At 58.5% G+C, this 22,046-nt stretch overlaps 1 protein-coding gene across 1 annotated transcript in view; it reads left to right on the top strand.

Annotated features, from left to right (window-relative positions):
• Positions 1–5,857: 5,857 nt before the first annotated feature.
• The window catches only part of LOC121108491 (unconventional myosin-Vb-like), a gene marked incomplete at its 3' end in the record, with an annotated part of 32,770 nt that continues 16,581 nt past the window's right edge, over positions 5,858–22,046 (top strand). Inside the window, exons 1-4 of the mRNA XM_040656199.2 lie at positions 5,858–5,906; positions 11,986–12,096; positions 13,747–13,918; positions 17,751–17,895. Coding sequence (XP_040512133.2) covers positions 5,880–5,906; positions 11,986–12,096; positions 13,747–13,918; positions 17,751–17,895 — 455 coding nt within the window. The remainder of the gene's footprint in view (positions 5,907–11,985; positions 12,097–13,746; positions 13,919–17,750; positions 17,896–22,046) is intronic.

Here is a 22,046-nt window from a genome sequence, read left to right as displayed (position 1 = left end):
GCCATTTTGGAGCGGCACTTCCGGCTGCGTCGCAGCGCTGATGGCGTCACTTCCGGCGCCGGCGGAGGGTATAAAAGGGGGCGGCGCGGGGCGGTGCCATTAAACGCGCGTTGGAGCGGCTCAGGGACGGACCGTTATCCGGGTAATTAACTGCGGTTATTCGGTGCTTAATTAGCAATTAATTGGCGGCTAATTAGCATTTCTGACCCTCAGCTAGCCCGCTTTTGTCGGGTTTCGTGTTGTTTGCCGGGCTGCAAAGGGGTTTGAGCATAGAGTTGTCGCTTTGTTGGGTTTCTTGCTGTTAATTAGGGGCTAATGTGGGGGGTTAATTAAAACGGGGTTAATTAAGCAGCCCTTATTGGAGCTGAGCGCGTTTGAATGGCTTTGAAGGCCAAAAAGCGGCGTGGAATGGGCTTAAAACTCTCCTATGCTTTTGAATGGGGGTCGTGGTGGCTTTGTTAATTAGCCGCGTGTTAATGAAGGCCGAACGGGGGGCAGTGGGGAGCAGCAGGTGCAGTTAATTAGCTCCAGGTGGCGTTAATTAGCCCAGGTGGACCATCTCTATGGTCTTGGAGGACCTTTCCGAGCCCACCCCTCTCCAACTCTATGGTCTTGGAGGACCTTTCCGTGCCCCCCAACTCTATGGTCTTGGGGGACCTTTCCGAGCCCCCCAACTCTATGGTCTTGGAGGACCTTTCCGAGCCCCCCAACTCTATGGTCTTGGAGGACCTTTCCGAGCCCCCCAACTCTATGGTCTTGGAGGACCTTTCCTACCTCAATGGGGTCTTAATGGGGTTTTAATTTGGGGTCTTAATGGGGTTTTAATTGGGGTCTTAACGGGGCCTTAATTGGGGCGCTAGTTGGGTTCTTATGGGGTCCCTATGGGGTTCTGTGGGGTCGGGGGTGTTGTAGGGTCCCACTGGGGTCTCTATGGGGTCTCTATGGGGTCTGAGAGGGTTTATAGGGTCTCTATGGGGTCCTATGGGGTCTTATGGGGTCCTTTTGGGGTCTGAGAGGGCTTATAGAGTCTGTATGGGGTCCTATAGGGTCCTTATGGGGTCTAAAAGGGTTTATAGGGTCTCTATGGGGTCCTATGGGAGCTTTATGGGGTCCTTATGGGGTCTGAGAGGGCTTATAGGGTCTTTATGGGGTCTTATGGGGTCCTTTTGGAGTCTCTATGGGGTCTTATGGGGTCTTTATGGGATCTGAGAGAGTTTATGGGGTCCTTATGGGGTCTGAGAGGGTTTATAGGGTCTCTATGGGGTCCAATGGGGTCTTATGGGGTCCTTATGGGGTCTGAGAGGGCTTATAGGGTCTCTATGGGGTCCAATGGGGTCTTATGGGGTCCTTATGGGGTCTGAGAGGGCTTATAGGGTCTGTATGGGGTCTCTGTGGGGTCCTATAGGGTCCTTAAGGAGTCTAAAAGGGTTTATAGGATCTTTGTGGGGTCCTATAGGGTCTTATGGGGTCCTTATGGGATCCTATGGGGTCTGAGAGGGTTTATGGGGTCATTATGGGGTCCTATAGGGTTTCTATGGGATCTTATGGGGTCTGAGAGGGCTTATAGGGTCCTTATGGGGTCTGAGAGGGCTTATAGGGTCCTTATGGGGTCTGAGAGGGTTTATAGGGTCTTCTGGGGTCTCTATGGGGTCTGAGAGGGCTTATAGGGTCTTTATGGGGTCCTATAGGGTCTCTATGGGGTCTTATGGGGTCTGAGAGGGCTTGTGGGGTCTTTATGGGGTCCTATAGGGTTTCTATGGGGTCTTATGGGGTCTGAGAGGGCTTATAGGGTCGTTATGGGGTCCTATGGGGTTGCTATTGGGCTCCTTATGGGGTCTGAGAGGGCTTATAGGGTCTTTATGGGGTTTTATGGGGTCCTTATGGAGTCTCTATGGGGTCTTATGGGGTCTTTATGGGATCTGAGAGAGTTTATGGGGTCCTTATGGGGTCCTTATGGGGTCTGAGAGGGCTTATAGGGTCCTTATGGGGTCCTATGGGGTCTAAGAGGGCTTATAGGGTCTCTATGGGGTCTCTATGGGGTCCTATAGGGTCCTTAAGGAGTCTAAAAGGGTTTATAGGATCTCTGTGGGGTCCTATAGGGTCTTATGGGGTCCTTATGGGGTCTGAGAGGGTTTATAGGGTCTTTATGGGGTCCTATAGGGTTTCTATGGGATCTTATGGGGTCTGAGAGGGTTTATAGGGTCTTTATGGGGTCCTATAGGGTCTCTATGGGGTTCTATGGGGTCCTTATGGGGTCTGAGAGGGCTTATAGGGTCTTTATGGGGTCCTTATGGGGTCTGAGAGGGACGCATAGGGACTCATTAATGACCCTATAAACTCTCTGGATCCCGTAAGGACCCCATAAGGACCCCATAGAACCCCATAAGACCTCATAGAGCCCCATAGGACCCCATTGGACCCCATAGAACACCTTTAAGCCCCCATAAGGACCCCATAAAGCCCCCTTAGGACCCCATAAAGACCCCATAGAACCCCTTTAAGCCCCCATAGGACCCCATAAAACCACCGTAAGACCCCATAGGACCCCATAAAGACCCCATAGAGCCCCATAAGGACCCCATAGGGACCCCATAAGACCTCATAGAGCCCCATAGGACCCCATTGGACCCCATAAAGACTCCATAAGACCCCATAGGACCCCATAGAGCCCCATAGGACCCCATAGAACCCCTTTAAGCCCCCATAGGACCCCGTAAGGACCCCATAACGACCCCATAGGACCCCTTTAAGCCTCCATAGAACCCCATAAGGACCCCTTAAAGCCGCATAGGACCCCATAGACCCCCATAAGGACCACATAGGACCCCATAGGACCCCATAGAGCCCCATAGAACCCCTTTAAGCCCCCATAGAACCCCATAAAGCCCCCATAAGACCCCATGGGACCCCATAAAGACCCCATAGAGCCCCACAGAGCCTCATAAGGACCCCATAGGGACCCCATAGAACCCCATAGGGACCCCATAAGAACCCCATAAGGCCCCCATAGAACCCCATAAGACCCCATAGGACCCCATAAAACCCCATAAGGACCCCATAGGACCCCATAGGACCCCATAAGACCCCATAAAGACCCCATAAGACCCCATAGGACCCCATAAGACCCCATAAAGACCCCATAAGACCCCATAGGACCCCGTAGAGTCCCATAAGGACCCTATAAGCCCTCTCTGACCCCATAAGGACGCCATAAGGAACCCATAGGGACCCTTTAAGCCCCCATAGAACCCCATAGGGCCCCATAGGACCCCATAGGACCCCATAAGACCTCCTAAGACCCCATAGAGCCCCATAAGGACCCCGTAAATCCCCCATAGGACCCCATAAGGACCCTATAAACCTTTTCAGACCCCATAAGGACCCCATAAGGACCCCATAGAACCCCATAGGACCCCATAGAACCCCTTTAAGCCCCTATAGGACCCCATAGAGCCCCATAGAGCCCCATAAGGACCCCATAGAGTCCCGTAGGACCCCATAGAACCCCATAGGACCCCATAGAGCCCCATAAGGACTCCATAGAGCCCCATAGGACCCCATAAAGACCCCATAGAACCCCATAAGACCGCATAGAACCGCATAAGGACCCCATAGGAACCCATATGACCCCATAAGGACCCCAAATGAGTCCCATGGGACTCATTTAAGCCCCCATAGGACCCCATAAAGCCCCCAGAGGTCCCCATAAAGACCCCATAGAACCTATAAGGACCCCATAGAGCCCATAGAACCCCTTTGAGTTCCCATACAACCCCATAGGGACAGCATAGTGCCCCATAAGGACCCCATAGAATCCCATAGGACCCCATAAGAACCCCATAAGGACTCCATAGAGCCCCATAGGACCCCTTTAAGCCTCCATAGAACCCCATAGTGCCCCATAAGGATCCCATAGAACCCCATAGGACCCCATAGAACCCCATAGGACCCTATAAAGCCTCAATAGGACCCCACAGAACCCCTTTAAACCCCCATAGGACCCCATAAAGCCCCCATATAACCCCATATGGACCCCATAGGACCCCGTAGAGCCCCATAGGACCCCATAAGGACCCAATAGGACCCTTTTAGGCCCCATAGGACCCCATAAGGACCCCATAGAACCCCATAGGACCCCATAAAGACCCCTTTAAGCCCCCATAGAGCCCCATGGGACCCCATAAAGACCCCATAGGACCCCATAAAGCCCCCATAAGACCCCATTGGACCCCATAACGACCCCATAGAGCCCCACAGAGCCTCATAAGGACCCCATAGAACCCCATAAGACCTCATAGAGCCCCATAGGACCCCATAAGGACCCCATAAAACCCCATAAGGACCCCATAGGACCCCATAAGGACCCCATAGGGACCCCATAAGAACCCCATAAGGACCCCATAGAGCCCCATAAGGACCCTATTAAGACCCCATAAGACCGCATAAGGACCCCATGAGGACCCCATAAGACCCCTTAGGACCCCATAGAGCCCCATAGGACCCCATAGGACCCCATAGAACCCCTTTAAGCCCCCATAGCACCCCATAAGGACCCCATAAGGGCCCCATAAAGACCCCATAGGACCCCATAAAGACCCCATAGAACCCCTTTCATCCCCCATAGGACCCCATAAAGCCCCCATAGAGCCCCATAGGACCCCATAAGGACCCCATAAAGCCTCATAAGGACCCCATAGGACCCCATAGAGCCCCATAAGGACCCCACAGGACCCCATAAGAACCCCATAGGACCCCATAGAGCCCCCATGGGGCCCCGTAAGTCCCTATAAAGTCCCATAAGACCCCATAGAGCCCCATAAGGACCCCATAAGGGCCCCTTTAAGCCCCCATAGGACCCCATAGAGCCCCATAGGACGCCATAAGGACCCCATAGGACCCCGTAAGACCTCCTAAGACCCCATAGAGCCCCATAAGGACCCCGTAAAGCCCCCATAGGACCCCATAAGGACCCTATAAACCTTTTCAGACCCCATAAGGACCCCATAGAATCCCATAGGACACCATAGACCCCATAAGCCCCCATGGGACCCCATAAAACCCCAAAGAGCCCCGTAAGGACCCCATAGAACCCTATAGGGCCCCATAGGACCCCATAAAGCCCCCATAGGATTCCATAAGGACCCCATAGAGCCCCATAAGGACCCCTTTAAGCCACCATAGAACCCCATAAGGACCCCGTAAGACCCCATAGGAACCCCATAGGAACACCATAAAGCCCCATAGAGCCCCATAAGGACCCCATAGGACCCCATAGGACCCCATAGATCCCCTTTAAGTCCCCATAGGACCCCATAAAGCCCCCATACAGCCCCATAGGACCCCATAGAACCCCTTTAAGCCCCCATAGGACCCCATAAAGCCCCCATAGATCACCATAGAACCCCATGGGGACCCCATAAGGACCCCCTAGAACCCCATAAGACCTCATAGAGCCCCATAGGACCCCATTGGACCCCATAAAACCCCATAAGGACCCCATAGGACCCCATAAAGACCCCATAAAGACCACTTTAAGCCCCCATAGAGCCCCATAGGACCCCATAGAACCCCTTTAAGCCCCCATAGGACCCCATAAAGACCCCATAGGACCCCATAAGACCCCATAGGACCCCATAAAGACCCCATAGGGACCCCATAAGGACCCCCTAGAACCCCATAAGACCTCATAGAGCCCCATAAGACCCCATTGGACCCCATAAAACCCCATAAGGACCCCATAGGACCCCATTATGGCCGTGCCGGGACCTTTCCCCATAGGGAGCGGCTCCACTCCCATCCCCCCATTGCCCTCTATGGGGCCGCGTTGCTATGGGGCGGAGCTCCGCCCCACAACTCCGCCCCATAGCGACGAGGCGGCCATGGCGGCCGCGCAGCTCTATAGCAAGGTGAGCTGGGGGGCTGGAGGACCGAGTTGGGGGGCTGGAGGACCGAGGTGGGGGGCTGGAGGACTTGGAAGTGAGGCTGGAGGACCGAGGTGGGGGGCTGGAGGACCGAGGTGGGGTGCTGGAGGACTTGGGTGTGGGGCTGGAGGACCGAGGTGGGGGGCTGGAGGACTTGGAAGTGAGGCTGGAGGACTGACTAGGGGGCTGGAGGACTGAGTTGTGGGGCTGGAGGACTGAGTTGGGGGGCTGGAGGACTCGGGTGGGGGGCTGGCGGACTTCCGTGTTGGTCTGGAGGACTTGGGCTTGGGACTGGAGGACTGAGTTGGGGGGCTGGAGGACTGAATTGGGGGGCTGGAGGACTGAGCTGGGGGCTTGGAGGACTGAGCTGGGGGCTTGGAGGACCGAGGTGGGGGGCTGGAGGATTGAGTTGTGGGGCTGGAGGACTGAGGTGTGGGGCTGGAGGACTGACTAGGGGGCTTGGAGGACTGAGTTTGGGGGCTGGAGGACTTCCGTGTTGGGCTGGAGGACTGAGTTGGGGGGCTGGAGGACTGAGGTGGGGGGCTGGAGGACTGACTAGGGGGCTTGGAGGACTGAGTTTGGGGGCTGGAGGGCTGAGTTGGGGGCTTGGAGGACTGAGTTGGGGGGCTGGAGGACTTGGAAGTGGGGCTGGAGGACCGAGTTGGGGGGCTGGAGGACTGAGGTGTGGGGCTGGAGGACTGAGTTGGGGGGCTGGAGATCTGAGTTGTGGGGCTGGAGGACTGTGGTGGGGGGCTGGAGGACTTGGGTGTGGGGCTGGAGGACTGAGTTGGGGAGCTGGAGGACTGAGTTTTGGGGCTGGAGGACTCAGCTGTGGGGCTGGAGGACTGTTGTGGGGGGCTGGAGGACTGAGTTGGGGCGCTGGAGGACTTCCGTGTTGGCCTGGAGGACTGAGTAGGGGGCTTGGAGGACTGAGTTGGGGGGCTGGAGGACTGAGTTGTGGGGCTGGAGGACCGAGTTGGGGGGCTGGAGGACCGAGTTGGGGGGCTGGAGGACTGAGTTGGGGGGCTGGAGGACTCGGGGGTGGGGCTGGAGGACCGAGTTGGGGGGCTGGAGGACTTGGAAGGGGGGCTGGAGGACTGAGTAGGGGGCTTGGAGGACTGAGTTGGGGGGCCAGAGGACCAAGTTGGGGGGCTGGAGGACTTCCGTGTTGGGCTGGAGGACCTCGCTGTGGGGCTGGAGGACTTGAATGAGTGGCTGGAGGAACGAGTTGTGGTTCAGGAGGACCGACTTGTTGGGCTGGAGGACCTCGCTATGGGGCAGGAGGACCGATTTGTGGGGCAGGAGCACCTCGCTATAGGGCTGGAGGACCTACTTGTGGGGCAGGAGGACCTAGTTGTGGGGCTGGAGGACCTAGTTGTGGGGCTGGAGGACCAAGTTGTGGGGCTGGAGGACCTCACTGTTCACTGGAGGACCTCGCTGTGGGGCTGGAGGACCTCGCTGTGGGTCAGGAGGACCTACTTGTGGGGCTGGAGGACCTACTTGTGGGGCTGGAGGACCTAGTTGTGGGGCAGGAGGACCGAGTCGCTATGGGGCGGGGCGCCCTTTGCCCGGCGCTCTTTGCCCCTTTGGGTGCGATCGGCGCTTCTTAAAGGGGCCGCGGCCCAAATAAGGGCAGCTGCCCTGATTGGTTCTTTCACCCCCTGGAGGACTGAGTTGGGGGGCTGGAGGACTTGGATGTGGGGCTGGAGGACTGAGTTGTGGGGTTGGAGGACTTGGAAGTGGGGCTGGAGGACTGAGATGTGGGGCTGGAGGACTGAGTTGGGGGGCTGGAGGACCAACTTTTGGGTCTGGAGGACCTTGCTATGAGGCTGGAGGACCTAGTTGTGGGTCTGGAGGACCTCAGTATGGGACTGGAGAACTGAGTTGGGGGGCTGGAGGACCTCGCTATGGGACTGGAGGACCTCGCTGTGGGGTTGGAGGACTTGGAAGTGGGGCTGGAGAACTGAGTTGGGGGGCTGGAGGACTTGGGTGTGGGGCTGGAGGACTGACTAGAGGGCCTGGAGGACCTCGCTGTGGGGCTGGAGGACCTCGCTATGGGGCTGGAGGACTGAGATGTGGGGCTGGAGGACCGAGTTGTGGGCCTGGAGGATCTCGCTATGGGGCTGGACGACTGAGGTGTGGGGCTGGAGGACCTCGCTATGGGGCAGGAGGACCTAGTTGTGGGGCTGGAGGACCTCACTGTTGATCTGCCGGACTCAGATGTGGGGCTGGAGGACTTGGAAGTGGGGCTGGAGGACCTCGCTATGGGGCTGGAGGACCTAGTTATGGGTCAGGAGGACCTAGTTGTGGGGTTGGAGGACTGAGTTGTGGGGCTGGAGGACTTTGCTATGGGGCTGGAGGACTGAGTTGTGGGGCAGGAGGACCTAGTTATGGAGCTGCAAGACCTCGCTATGGGGCTGGAGGACCGAGTTGTGGGGCAGGAGGACCGAGTGGTGGGGCTGGAGGACCTCACTGTTGCTCCGGAGGACCTCGCTGTGGGGCTGGAGGACCTCGCTGTGGGGCTGGAGGACCACACTATGGGGCTGGAGGACCTCGCTCTGGGTCTGGAGGACCTCGCTCTGGGTCTGGAGGACCTCGCTATGGGGCTGGGGGACCGAGTTGTGGGACTGGAGGACTGAGTTGGGGGGCTGGAGGACCTCGTTATGGGTCTGGAGGACCTCACTGTTGCTCTGGAGGACCTCGCTATGGGGCTGGAGGACCTCGCTATGGGGCTGGAGGACCTAGTTGTGGGTCAGGAGGACTTCGCTATGGGGCTGGAGGACCGAGTTGTGGGGCTGGAGGACCTAGTTATGGAGCTGCAAGACCTCGCTATGGGGCTGGAGGACCGAGTTGTGGGGCAGGAGGACCTTGCTATGGGGTTGGAGGACCGAGTTGTGGGGCTGGAGGACCTCGTTATGGGTCTGGAGGACCTCACTGTTGCTCTGGAGGACCTCGCTATGGGGCTGGAAGACCTAGTTGTGGGGCTGGAGGACCTCGCTGTGGGGATGGAGGACTTCGGTGTGGGGCTGGAGGACCTTGCTGTGGGGCTGGAGGACCGAGTTGTGGGTCTGGAGGATCCCACTATGGGGCTGGAGGACCTAGTTGTGGGTCAGGAGGACCTCGCTGTGGGGCTGGAGGACTGAGTTGGGGGGCTGGAGGACCTCACTATGGGACTGGAGGACTGAGTTGTGGGGCTGGAGGACTGAGTTGTGAGGCTGGAGGACCTCGCTATGGGGCAGGAGGACTGAGTTGTTGGTCAGGAGGACCTTGCTCTGGGGCAGGAGGACCCGTTTGTGGGGCAGGAGGACCGAGTTGTGGGGCTGGAGGACCTCGCTGTGGGGCTGGAGGACCTCGCTGTGGGGCTGGAGGACCCGTTTGTGGGGCAGGAGGACCGAGTTGTGGGGCAGGAGGACCTTGCTGTGGGGTGGAGGACCGAGTTGTGGGTCTGGAGGATCCCAGTATGGGGCTGGAGGACTTAGTTGTGGGGCTGGAGGACCTCGCTGTGGGGCTGGAGGACCTCGCTGTGGGGCTGGAGGACCTTGCTGTGGGGCTGGAGGACCGAGTTGTGGGTCTGGAGGATCCCACTATGGGGCTGGAGGACCTAGTTGTGGGTCAGGAGGACCTCGCTGTGGGGCTGGAGGACCTCGCTGTGGGGCTGGAGGACTTCGGTGTGGGGCTGGAGGACCTTGCTGTGGGGCTGGAGGACCGAGTTGTGGGTCTGGAGGATCCCACTATGGGGCTGGAGGACCTAGTTGTGGGTCAGGAGGACCTCGCTGTGGGGCTGGAGGACTGAGTTGGGGGGCTGGAGGACTTCGGTGTGGGGCTGGAGGACCTCGTTATGGGGCTGGAGGACCTCACTGTTGCTCTGGAGGACCTTGCTATGGGGCTGGAGGACCTAGTTGTGGGTCAGGAGGACTTCGCTATGGGGCTGGAGGACCTCACTGTTCATTGGAGGACCTCGCTCTGGGGCTGGAGGACCTCGCTCTGGGGCTGGAGGACCTCGCTCTGGGGCTGGAGGACCTCGCTATGGGGCTGGAGGACCTCACTGTTCACTGGAGAACTGAGTTGTGGGGCTGGAGGACCTTGTTATGGGTCTGGAGGACCTCACTGTTGCTCTGGAGGACCTCGCTATGGGGCTGGAGGACCTCGCTATGGGGCTGGAAGACCTAGTTGTGGGGCAGGAGGACCTCGCTATGGGGTTGGAGGACCGAGTTGTGGGGCAGGAGGACCTCGCTATGGGGCTGGAGGACTGAGTTGTGGGGCTGGAGGACTCCCCCCCCTTTCATCTCCGCTCTGCTTTGTGTCCCCACTTTGGGCCGCAGCCAATCAGCGCTGACCCACATTTGCACTCCGTGTCTTAAAGGGGCCGCGGCCCCACCTGGGCGTCCCCTCCTGTGCTGCTCTGTGGGCGGTGGGGTCCGCGGCGGTGTGGCCCCTTTAAGACTTCGGTCCCATTGAGGGTGACCCGGGTTGACCATCGAGTTTGGGCTCTGGGTGGGGCCTGTCTGGTTTGAACTCTATGGTCTTGGAGGACTGGTTTTGGTTGCGGCCTGTTTGGGTCGGACTCTGTGGTCTTGGAGGACTGTGGTTCTTGTTGGGGCCTGTTTGGGTCAGACTCTGTGGTCTTGGAGGACTTTGGTTCCGCTTACGGCTTGTTTCAGTCAGTCTCTATGGTCTTGGAGGACTGTGGTTCCGTTTATGGGCTGTTTGGGTCAGTCTCTATGGTCTTGGAGGACTGTGGTTCCGTTTATGGCCTGTTTGGGTCGGACTCAATGGTCTTGGAGGACTGTGGTTCCGTTTATGGCCTGTTTGGGTCGGTCTCTATGGTCTTGGAGGACTGGGGTTCCGTTTATGGCCTGTTTGGGTCAGACTCTGTAGTCTTGGAGGACTGTGGTTCCGCTTACGGCCTGTTTGGGTCGGACTCTATGGTCTTGGAGGACTGTGGTTCAGTTTGGGGCCTGTTTATGTCAGTCTCTATGGTCTTGGAAGACTTGGGGTTCCGTTTATGGCCTGTTTGGGTTGGACTCTATAGTCTTGGAGGACTGGGGGGGGGTGTCGTTTATGGCCTGTTTGGGTTGGACTCTATGGTCTTGGAGGACTGTGGTTCTGTTTATGGCCTGTTTGGGTCGGACTCTATGGTCTTGGAGGACTGGGGTTCCGTTTATGGCCTGTTTGGGTCAGTCTCTATGATTTTGGAAGACTGGGGGTTCCGTGTATGGCCTGTTTGGGTCGGACTCTATGGTCTTGGAGGTCTGGGGTTCAGTTTGGGGCCTGTTTGGGTCAGACTCTATGGTCTTGGAGGAGTGGGGTTCCATTTATGGCCTGTTTGGGTCGAACTTTGTGATCTTGGAGGACTGTGGTTCCGCTTACGGCCTGTTTGGGTTGGACTCTATGGTTTTAGAAGACTGTGGTTCTGTTTATGGCCTGTTTGGGTCGGACTCTATGGTCTTGGAGGACTCTGCTTCTTCTTGGGGCCTGCTTGGGTCGGACTCTATGGTCTTGGAGGACTCTGCTTCTTCTTGGGGCCTGCTTGGGTCGGACTCTATGGTCATGGAGGACTGTGCTTCTCCTTGGGGCCTGTTTGGGTCGGACTCTATGGTCTTTGAGGGTTGTGGTTTTTGCTGAGGCTTGTTTGGGTCAGACTCTATGGTCTTGGAGGTCTCTGCTTCTTCTTGGGGCCTGTTTGGGTCGGACTCTATGGTCATGGATGACTGTGATTCTCCTTGGGGCCTGTTTGGGTCGGACTCTGTGGTCTTGGAGGTCTCTGCTTCTTCTTGGGGCCTGCTTGGGTCAGACTCTATGGTCTTGGAGGACTCTGCTTCTCCTTGGGGCCTGTTTGGGTCGGACTCTATGGTCTTTGAGGGTTGTGGTTTTTGCTGAGGCTTGTTTGGGTCAGACTCTATGGTCTTGGAGGTCTCTGCTTCTTCTTGGGGCCTGTTTGGGTCAGTCTCTATGGTCATGGAGGACTGTGCTTCTCCTTGGGGCCTGTTTGTGTCCAACTCTATGGTCTTGGAGGTCCAACGCGAGCCTTGACTTGAAACTTCTTTCTCTCCCCCCCATGCAGTTCACCCGGGTTTGGATCCCCGACCCCGAAGAGGTGTGGAAGTCAGCAGAGATCACCCAGGATTACAAAGACGGCGATCGGAGCCTCCACCTCCAGCTGGAAGATGGCACCGTAAGCACAGGCCTCCAAAACTCTATGGTTCCCCATAGGCCTTCACGGTCCTCCAAAACTCTATGGTTCCCCCCGGTCCTCCTGACTATCTCTATGGTTCTCCATGCGCCTTCACGGTCCTCCAAAACTCTATGGTTCCCCACGGTCCTTCTGACCATCTCTATGGTCCCCATGGGCCTTCACGGTCCTCCAAAACTCTATGGTTTCCCCCAGTCCTCCTGACCATCTCTATGGTTCTCCATAGGCCTCCACGGTCCTCCAAAACTCTATGGTTCCCCCCGGTCCTCCTGACCATCTTTATGGTTCCCCATAGGCCTTCACGGTCCTCCAAAGCTCTATGGTTCCCCCCGGTCCTCCTGACCATCTCTATGGTTCTCCATGCGCCTTCACGGTCCTCCAAAGCTCTATGGTTTCCCCCAGTCCTCCTTACCGATCATCTTTATGGTTCCCCATGGGCCTTCATGGTCCTCCAAAACTCTATGGTTCCCCACAGTCCTCCAGAGTGACCATCTCTATGGTCCCCATGGGCCTTCACGGTCCTCCAAAACTCTATGGTTCCCCCCCGTCCTTCTGACCATCTCTATGGTTCTCCATGGGCCTTCACGGTCCTCCGAAACTGTATGGTTCCCCACAGTCCTCCAGAGTGACCATCTCTATGGTTCTCCATGGGCCTTCGTGGTCCTCCAAAACTCTGTGGTTCCCCCTGGTCCTCCTTACCGATCATCTCTATGGTTCCCCATGCGCCTTCACGGTCCTCCAAAACTCTATGGTTTCCCCTGGTCCTCCTGACCATCTGTATGGTTCTCCATGTGCCTTCACGGCCCTCCAAAGCTCTATGGTTCCCCACAGTCCTCCAGAGTGACCATCTCTATGGTCCCCAGGGACCTCCATGATCCTCCAAACTCTATGGTACCCGCGGTCCTCCAAACTCTACGGTTCCTTATGGTCCTCCAAACTCTATGGTTCCTTATGGTCCTCCACACCTCTATGGTTCCCCGCGGTCCTCCAGCGCTCCCCTCTCTATAGTTCCCTATGGGCCTCCATGGTCCTCCAAACTCTATGGTTCCCCCCGGTCCTCCAGCGCGCCCCTCTCTATGCTTCCCTATGGGCCTCCATGGTCCTCCAAACTCTATGGTACCTGCGGTCCTCCAAACTCTACGGTTCCTTATGGTCCTCCAAACTCTATGGTTCCTTATGGTCCTCCACACCTCTATGGTTCCCCCCGGTCCTCCAGCGCACCCCTCTCTATGCTTCCCTATGGGCCTCCATGGTCCTCCAAAACTCTATGGTAACCGCGGTCCTCCAGCGCGCCCCTCTCTATGGTTCCCTATGGGCCTCCATGGTCCTCCAAACTCTATGGTTCCCCGCGGTCCTCCAGCGCGCCCCTCTTTATGGTTCCCTATGGGCCTCCATGGTCCTCCAAACCTCTATGGTTCCCCGCGGTCCTCCAGACCGACCATCTCTATGCTTCCCTATGGGCCTCCATGGTCCTCCAGAACTCTATGGTAACCGCGGTCCTCCAGCGCGCCCCTCTCTATGCTTCCCTATGGACCTCCATGGTCCTCCAAACTCTATGGTACCCGCGGTCCTCCAGAACTCTATGGTCCCCGCGGTCCTCCAACGCTCCCCTCTCTATGGTTCCCCCCCCAGCTCTATGATCTCCCCATCGGCCCCGATGGCGACGGGCTGCCCTTCCTGCGGAACCCGGACATCCTGGTGGGGCAGAACGACCTGACGGCCCTCAGCCACCTCCATGAGCCCGCAGTGCTGCACAGCCTCCGCGTGCGCTTTGTCGAGTCCAACCTCATCTACACCTACTGCGGTATGTGGGGTGGGGGGGGGGGGGGGGGGGGGCTGGAGGACTGAGTTGGGGGGCTGGAGGACCTTGGAGGAGAGATAGAGCACAGAGTTGCGGGGCTGGAGGACTCGGGGGTGGGGCTGGAGGACTGAGTTGGGGGTTGGAGGAGTGAGTTGCGGGGCTGGAGGACTGAGTTGGGGGGCTGGAGGACTTGGATATGGGGCTGGAGGACTGAGTTCGGGGGCTGGAGGACTGAGTTGGGGGGCTGGAGGACCTTGGAGGAGAGATAGAGCACAGAGTTGCGGGGCTGGAGGACTCGGGGGTGGGGCTGGAGGACTGAGTTGGGGGTTGGAGGAGTGAGTTGCGGGGCTGGAGGACTGAGTTGGGGGGCTGGAGGACCTTGCTATGGGGCTGGAGGACTGAGTTGGGGGGCTGGAGGACTTGGAAGTGGGGCTGGAGGACTGAGTTGGGTGGCTGGAGGACTGATTTGGGGGGCTGGAGGACTGAGTTGCGGGGCTGGAGGACTGAGTTGGGGGGCTGGAGGACTCGGGGGTGGGGCTGGAGGACTGAGTTGTGGGGCTGGAGGACTGAGTTGGGATGCTGGAGGACTCGGGAGTGGGGCTGGAGGACTGAGTTGGGGGGCTGGAGGACTGAGCTGGGGCTGGAGGACTTGGATGTGGGGCTGGAGGACTAAGTTGGGTGGCTGGAGGACTGATTTGGGGGGCTGGAGGACTGAGTTCGGGGGCTGGAGGACTTGGAAGTGGGGTTGGAGGACCTCACTTTGGGGTTGGAGGACTGAGTTGGGGGCTGGAGAACTGAGTTGGGGGGCTGGAGGACCTTGGGGGAGGGGTGGAGGACTGAGTTGTGGGGCTGGAGGACTGAGTTGTGGGGCTGGAGGACTAAGTTGGGTGGCTGGAGGACTGATTTGGGGGGCTGGAGGACTGAGGTGGGGGACTGGAGGACTTGGGGGAGGGGTGGAGGACGGAGTTGGGGGGCTGGAGGACTGAGTTTGGGGGCTGGAGGACTGAGTTGCGGGGCTGGAGGACTGAGTTGGGGGGCGGGAGCACTGAGTTTGGGGGCTGGAGGACTGAGTTGCGGGGCTGGAGGACTGAGTTGTGGGGCTGGAGGACCTCGGGGGAGGGGCTGGAGGACTGAGTAGTGGGGCTGGAGGACTGAGTTGGGGGGCTGGAGGACCTTGGCGGAGGGGTGGAGGACTGAGTTGGGGGGTTGGAGGACTGAGTTGGGGGGCTGGAAGACCTCACTTTTGATTTGGAGGACTGAGTTGTGGGGCTGGAGGACTGAGTTGGGGGGCTGGAGGACTCGGGGGTGGGGCTGGAGGACTGAGTTGGGGGGCTGGAGGACTGAGTTGGGGGGCTGGAGGACTGAGTTGCGGGGCTGGAGGACTGAGTTGTGGGGCGGGAGCACTGAGTTTGGGGGCTGGAGGACTGAGTTGCGGGGCTGGAGGACTGAGTTGTGGGGCTGGAGGACCTCGGGGGAGGGGCTGGAGGACTGAGTAGTGGGGCTGGAGGACTTGGGGGTGGGGTTGGAGGACTGAGGTGGGGGGCTGGAGGACTCGGAAGTCGGGCTGGAGGACTGAGTTGTTTGGCTGGAGGACTTGGGGTGGGGCTGGAGGACTGGGTTGGGGGGCTGGAGGACTGGGTTGGGGGGCTGGAGGACTGAGTTGTAAGGCTGGAGGACTTGGGGGAGGGGTGGAGGACTAAGTTGGGGGGCTGGAGGACTGAGTTGGGGGCTGGAGGACTTGGGGGCGGGGCTGGAGGACTGAGTTGGAGGGCTGGAGGACTGAGTTGTGGGGCTGGAGGACTGAGTTGGGGGGCTGGAGGACTGAGTTGGGGGGCTGGAGGACTGAGTTGGGGGGCTGGAGGACTGAGTTGGGGGGCTGGAGGACCTTGGTGGAGGGGTGGAGGACTGAGTTGGGGGGCTGGAGGACTGAGTTGGGGGCTGGAGGACTTGGGGGTGGGGCTGGAGGACCTCACTTTTGATTTGGAGGACTGAGTTGGGGGGCTGGAGGACTGAGTTGGGGGGCTGGAGGACTGAGTTGGGGGGCTGGAGGACTGAGTTGTGGGGCTGGAGGACTCGGGGGTGGGGCTGGAGGACTGAGTTGGGGGGCTGGAGGACTGATTTGGGGGGCTGGAGGACTTGGGGTGGGGCTGGAGGACTGAGTTGGGGGGCTGGAGGACTGAGTTGGGGGCTGGAGGACTTGGGGGTGGGGTTGGAGGGTCTCACATTGGGGTTGGAGGACTGAGTTGGGGGGCTGGAGGACTGAGTTGGGGGGCTGGAGGACCATGTAGTGGGGCTGGAGGACTTGGGGGTGGGGCTGGAGGACTGAGTTGGGGGGCTGGAGGACTTGGGGGTGGGGCTGGGGGACTGAGTTGGGGGGCTGGAGGACTGAGTTGGGGGGCTGGGGGACTGAGGTGGGGGGCTGGAGGACTGAGTTGTGGGGCTGGAGAACTGATTTGGGGGGCTGGAGGACTGAGTTGGGGGGCTGGAGGAGTTGGGGGGGGCTGGAGGACTGAGTTGGGGGGCTGGAGGACTGAGTTGTGGGGCTGGAGGACTGAGTTGCGAGGCTGGAGGACTGAGTTGGGGGGCTGGAGGACCTTGGTGGAGGGGTGGAGGACTGAGTTGGGGGGCTGGAGGACTGAGTTGGGGGCTGGAGGACTTGGAAGTGGGGTTGGAGGACCTCACTTTGGGGTTGGAGGACTGAGTTGTGGGGCTGGAGGACTCGGGGGTGGGGCTGGAGGACTGAGTAGGGGGGCTGGAGGACCTTGGGGGAGGGGTTGGAGGACTGAGTTGGGGGGCTGGAGGACTGAGTTGGGGGGCTGGAGGACTGAGTTGGGGGGCTGGAGGATCTTGGGGGAGGGGTGGAGGACTGAGTTGGGGCGCTGGAGGACATGGGGGTGGGGTGGAGGACTGAGTTGGGGGGCTGGAGGACTGAGTTGTGGGGCTGGAGGACTCGGGGGTGGGGCTGGAGCACTGAGTTGGGGCGCTGGAGGACTTGGGGGTGGGGTTGGAGGACTGAGGTGGGGGGCTGGAGGACTTGGGGGGGGCTGGAGGACTGAGTTGTGGGGCTGGAGGACTTGAAGGAGAAGCTGGAGGACTGAGTTGGGGGGCTGGAGGACTTGAAGGAGAAGCTGGAGGACTGAGTTGGGGGGCTGGAGGACTCGGGGGTGGGGCTGGAGAACTGAGTTGGGGGGCTGGAGGACCTCGGGGGAGGGGTGGAGGACTGAGTTGTGGGGCTGGAGGACTGAGTTGGGGGCTGGAGGACTTGGGGGTGAGGCTGGAGGACTGAGTTGTGGGGCTGGAGGACTGAGTTGGGGGACTGGAGAACTTGGATGTGGGGCTGGAGGACCTCAGGAGGGGCGCTGGAGGACCGAGTTGGGGGGCTGGAGGACCTGGGGGCGGGGCTGGAGGACCGAGTGGGCGGGGCTGGAGGACTTGGGGGCGGGTTGGAGGACCTAGTGGGCGGGGCTGGAGGAGTGGGGCTCGGTAATAGGGGTTGGCAATGGGGGCGGGGCTGGAGGACCGAGTGGGTGGGGCTGGAGGACCGAGTGGGCGGGGCTGGAGGACTTAGGATTGCTAATAGGGATTTGTAATGGGTGTGGGTGTGGGGGGCGGGGCTGGAGGACTTGGGGGCGGGGCTGGAGGACCGAGTGGGCGGGGTTGGAGGACCTGGGGGCGGGGCTGGAGGACCTGGTGGGCGGGGCTGGAGGACTTACCGTTGCCAATAGGGATTTGTAATGGGTGTGGGTGTCGGGGGCGGGGCTGGAGGACCTGGTGGGCGGGGCTGGAGGACCGAGTGGGCGGGGCTGGAGGACCGACGGCGGCTCGTGATTGGCAGGCATCGTGCTGGTGGCGCTGAACCCCTACGAGGAGCTGCCCCTCTATGGGGACGACGTGCTGTGGGCCTACAGCGGTCACCATAGGGGCGATATGGACCCCCATATCTATGGGGTGGCTGAAGAGGCTTATAGGAACATGGCCAGGTAAGGGGCCGGGGGGTCCCATGGGGTCCTATGGGGTCTTACGGGGTCCTATGGGGGTCCTATGGGGGTATATGGGGTCCTATGGGGTCCTATGGGGGTCTGTGGGGGTCTATGGGGGTCCTATGGGGTCCTATGGGGTCCAATGGGGGTCTATGGGGTCTTACGGGGTCCTATGGGGGTCTATGGAGTCTTATGGGGGTCCTATGGGGGTCCTATGAGGTCCTATGGGGGTCTATGGGGTCTTTGGGGTCTTATGGGGGTCCTATGGGGTCCTATGGGGTCCTATGGGGTCTTACGGTGTCCTATGGGGGTCTATGGAGTCTTATGGGGGTCCTATGGGGTCCTATGGGGGTCTTATGGGGGTCTATGGGGTCTTTGGGGTCTTATGGGGGTCCTATGGGGTCCTACGGGGGTCCTACGGGCGTCCTATAGGGGTCCTATGGGGGTCTATGGGGTCTTATGGGGTCCTATGGGGTCCTATGGGGGTCTTATGGGGGTCTATAGAGTCTTATGGGGTCCTATGGGGTCCTATGGGGTCCAATGGGGGTCTCTGGGGGTCCATGGGGTCTTATGGGGGTCCTATGGGGTCCTATGGGGTCTTACGGGGTCCTATGGGGGTCTATGGAGTCCTATGGGGTCCTATGTGGTCCAATGGGGGTCCTATGGGGTCCTATGGAGTTTTTGGGGTCTTATGGGGGTCGTATGGGATCCTATGGGCGTTCTATGGGGGTATATGGGGTCCTATGGGGTCCTATGGGGGTCTATGGGGGTCCTATGGGGTTCTATGGGGGTCTTTGGGGTCTTATGGGGGTCCTATGGGGTCTTAAGGGGTCCTATGGGGGTCCTATGGGGGTCCTATGGGGGTATATGGAGTCCTATGGGGGTCTATGGGGGTCTATGGAGTCCTATGGGGCTCTATGGGGGTCCTATGGGGGTCCTACGGGGGTATATGGAGTCCTATGGGGTCCTATGGGGTCCAATGGGGGTCTATGGGGTCTTTGGGGTCTTATGGGGGTCCTATGGGGGTCCTGTGGGGTCCTATGGGGTCTTATGGGGGTCCTATGGGGGTCCTATGGGGTCCTATGGGGTCTACGGGGTCCTATGGGGGTCTATGGAGTCTTATGGGGGTCCTATGGGGGTCTATGGGGTCTTTGGGGTCTTATGGGGGTCCTATGGGGTCCTACGGGGGTCCTACGGGCGTCCTATAGGGGTCCTATGGGGGTCTATGGGGTCTTATGGGGGTTTTATGGGATCCAATGGGGTCCTATGGGGTCCTATGGGGTCCTATGAGGGTCCTATGGGGGTCTGTGGAGTCTTATGGGGTCCAATGGGGGTCTGTGGGGGTCCATGGGGTCTTATGGGGGTCCTATGGGGGTCCTATGGGGGTATATGGGGTCCTATGGGGTCCTATGGGGGTCTTATGGGGGTCCTATGGGGTCCTATGGGGTCCAATGGGGGTCTATGGGGTCTTTGGGGTTTTATGGGGGTCCTATGGGGTCTTACGGGGTCCTATGGGGGTCTATGGGGTTTTTTGAGGTTCTTATGGGGGTCCTATGGGGTCCTATGGGGTCCTACGGGATCCTATGGGGTCTTTATGGGGGTTTTTTGGGGTCCTATGGGACTCCTATGGGGCTCTTATGGGGGTCCTATGCGGTTCTACGGGGTATTTATGGGGACCCCAATAAACCCCCATAAGACTCCATAGACCCCCATAATATCCCCTAAAGCCCCCTTAGGAGCTCATATTACCCCATAAGACCCCATAGACCCCCATAATGACCCCATAGAACCCCATAAGACACCATAGAACTCCATAGACCGCCATAAGGACCCCATAGAACTGCATAAATCTCCCATAAACCCCCATAAGGCCCCCATAAGACCCCATAGACCCCCATAAAGACCCCATAGAGACCCGTAAGGACCCCATAGAACCCCATAAGACCCCATAGGACCCCATAGAACCCCATAGGACTCCATAGACCCCCATAGGACCTCATAAACCCCCATAAGGCCCCCATAAGACCCCATAGACCCCCATAAAACCCCATAAAACCCCATAGAACCCCATAGGCCCCCATAGACCCCATAAGGACTCCGTAGGACCCCATTGACCCCCCATAAGACCCCATAGATCCCCACGATATCCCATAAGGCCCCTTTAGGACCTCATAGAACCCTATAAGGCCCCATAGGACCCCATAAACCGCCCCATAAAACCCCATAGACCTCCATAAACCCCCCATAAGCCTCCATAAGACCCCATAGGTCCCCATAAGATCCCATAAAGCCCCCATAGGACCTCATAGACCCCCATCAGCACCCATAAGGCCCCCATAAGACCCCATAGAACCCCATAGACCCCCATAAGGACCCCATAGAACCACATAAACCCCCATAAAGACCCCATAGACCCCCATGGAACCCCATAGGACTCCATAGACCCCCATAGGACCCCATAGAGCCCCATAAGGACCCCATAAAACCCCATAGGACCCCATACGACCCCCATAGAACCCCCATAAGCCCCCATAGAACCCCATAAACCCCCCATAAGGTCCCATAGGACCCCATAGTACCCCATAGGCCCCCATAAGGACCCCATAAACCCCCCATAAGACACCATAGACCCCCATAATATCCCCTAAAGCCTCCTTAAGAGCTCATATTACCCCATAAGACCCCATAGACCCCCATAAGGACCTCATAGAACCCCATAGGATCCCCGTAGACCGCCATAAGGACCCCATAGAACCCCATAGAACCCCATAGAACTCCATAGATCTCCATAAGGACCCCATAGAACTGCATAAACCTCCCATAAACCCCCATAAGGCCCCCATAAGACCCCATAAACCCCCATAAAGACCCCATAGAGACCCGTAAGGACCCCATAGAACCCCATAAGACCCCATAGGACCCCTTAGGACTCTATAGGACTCCATAGACTCCCATGGGACGTCATAAACCCCCATAAGGACCCCATAAGACCCCATAGACCCCCATAAAAACCCCATAGAACCCCAAAGAACCCCCATAAGACTCCATAGACCCCCATAGAACCCCATAGGACCCCATTGACCCCCCATAAGACCCCATAGATCCCCACGATATCCCATAAGGCCCCTTTAGGACCTCATAGAACCCTATAAGGCCCCATAGGACCCCATAAACCGCCCCATAAAACCCCATAGACCTCCATAAACCCCCCATAAGCCTCCATAGGACCCCGTAGGTCCCCATAAGATCCCATAAAGCCCCCATAGGACCTCAAAGACCCCCATCAGCACCCATAAGGCCCCCATAAGACCCCATAGAACCCCATAGACCCCCATAAGGACCCCATAGAACCGCATAAACCCCCATAAAGACCCCATAAACCCCCATAAGGACCCCATAGAACCCCCATAAGACCCCATAGACCCCCATGGAACCCCATAGGACTCCATAGACCCCCATAGGACCTCATAAACCCCCATAAGGACCCCATAAAACCCCATAAGACCCCATACGACCCCCATAGAACCCCCATAAGCCCCCATAGAACTCCATAAACCCCCCATAAGACCCCATAGAACCCCATAGAACCCCCATAAGGACCCCATAGGACCCCATTGACCCCCCATAAGACCCCATAGACCCCCATAATATCCCCTAAAACCCACTTAGGAGCTCATATTACCCCATAAGACCCCATAGACCCCCTATAGTCCCCCATAGAACCCCATAGACCCCTATAAGGACCCCATAGAACCCCATAAGACCCCACAGATCCCCATAAGACCCCATAAGGCCCCCATGGAACCCCCATAGGACCCCTTAAAGAGCCTCCCCTTACCGAACCCCATTGGGCCCTATTAACGCCCCCAAACTCCCTTATAGGGTCCTATTGACCCCCTCCCACCCTTTATAGGGCCCTATTAACGCCCCCAAACCCCCTTATAGGGCCCTATTAACCCCCTTTTATCCCTTATAGAGCCCTATTAACCCTCTTTAATCCCTTATAGGGCCCTATTAATGCCCTTTCTCCTCTTATAGGACCCTATTAACGCCCCCCCCTTTATAGGGTCCTATTAACCCTCCCCCATCCCTTATAGGGCCCTATTAACCCCCCCAAACCCCCTTATAGGGCCCTATTACCCCCCCATACC

The sequence above is a fragment of the Gallus gallus genome, chromosome Z (genome assembly GCF_016699485.2).
Source record: "Gallus gallus isolate bGalGal1 chromosome Z, bGalGal1.mat.broiler.GRCg7b, whole genome shotgun sequence".
NCBI lineage: Eukaryota > Metazoa > Chordata > Aves > Galliformes > Phasianidae > Gallus > Gallus gallus.
Note: the sequence above shows the minus strand (reverse complement) of the source record. Positions and strands in the feature narration are given on the sequence as shown.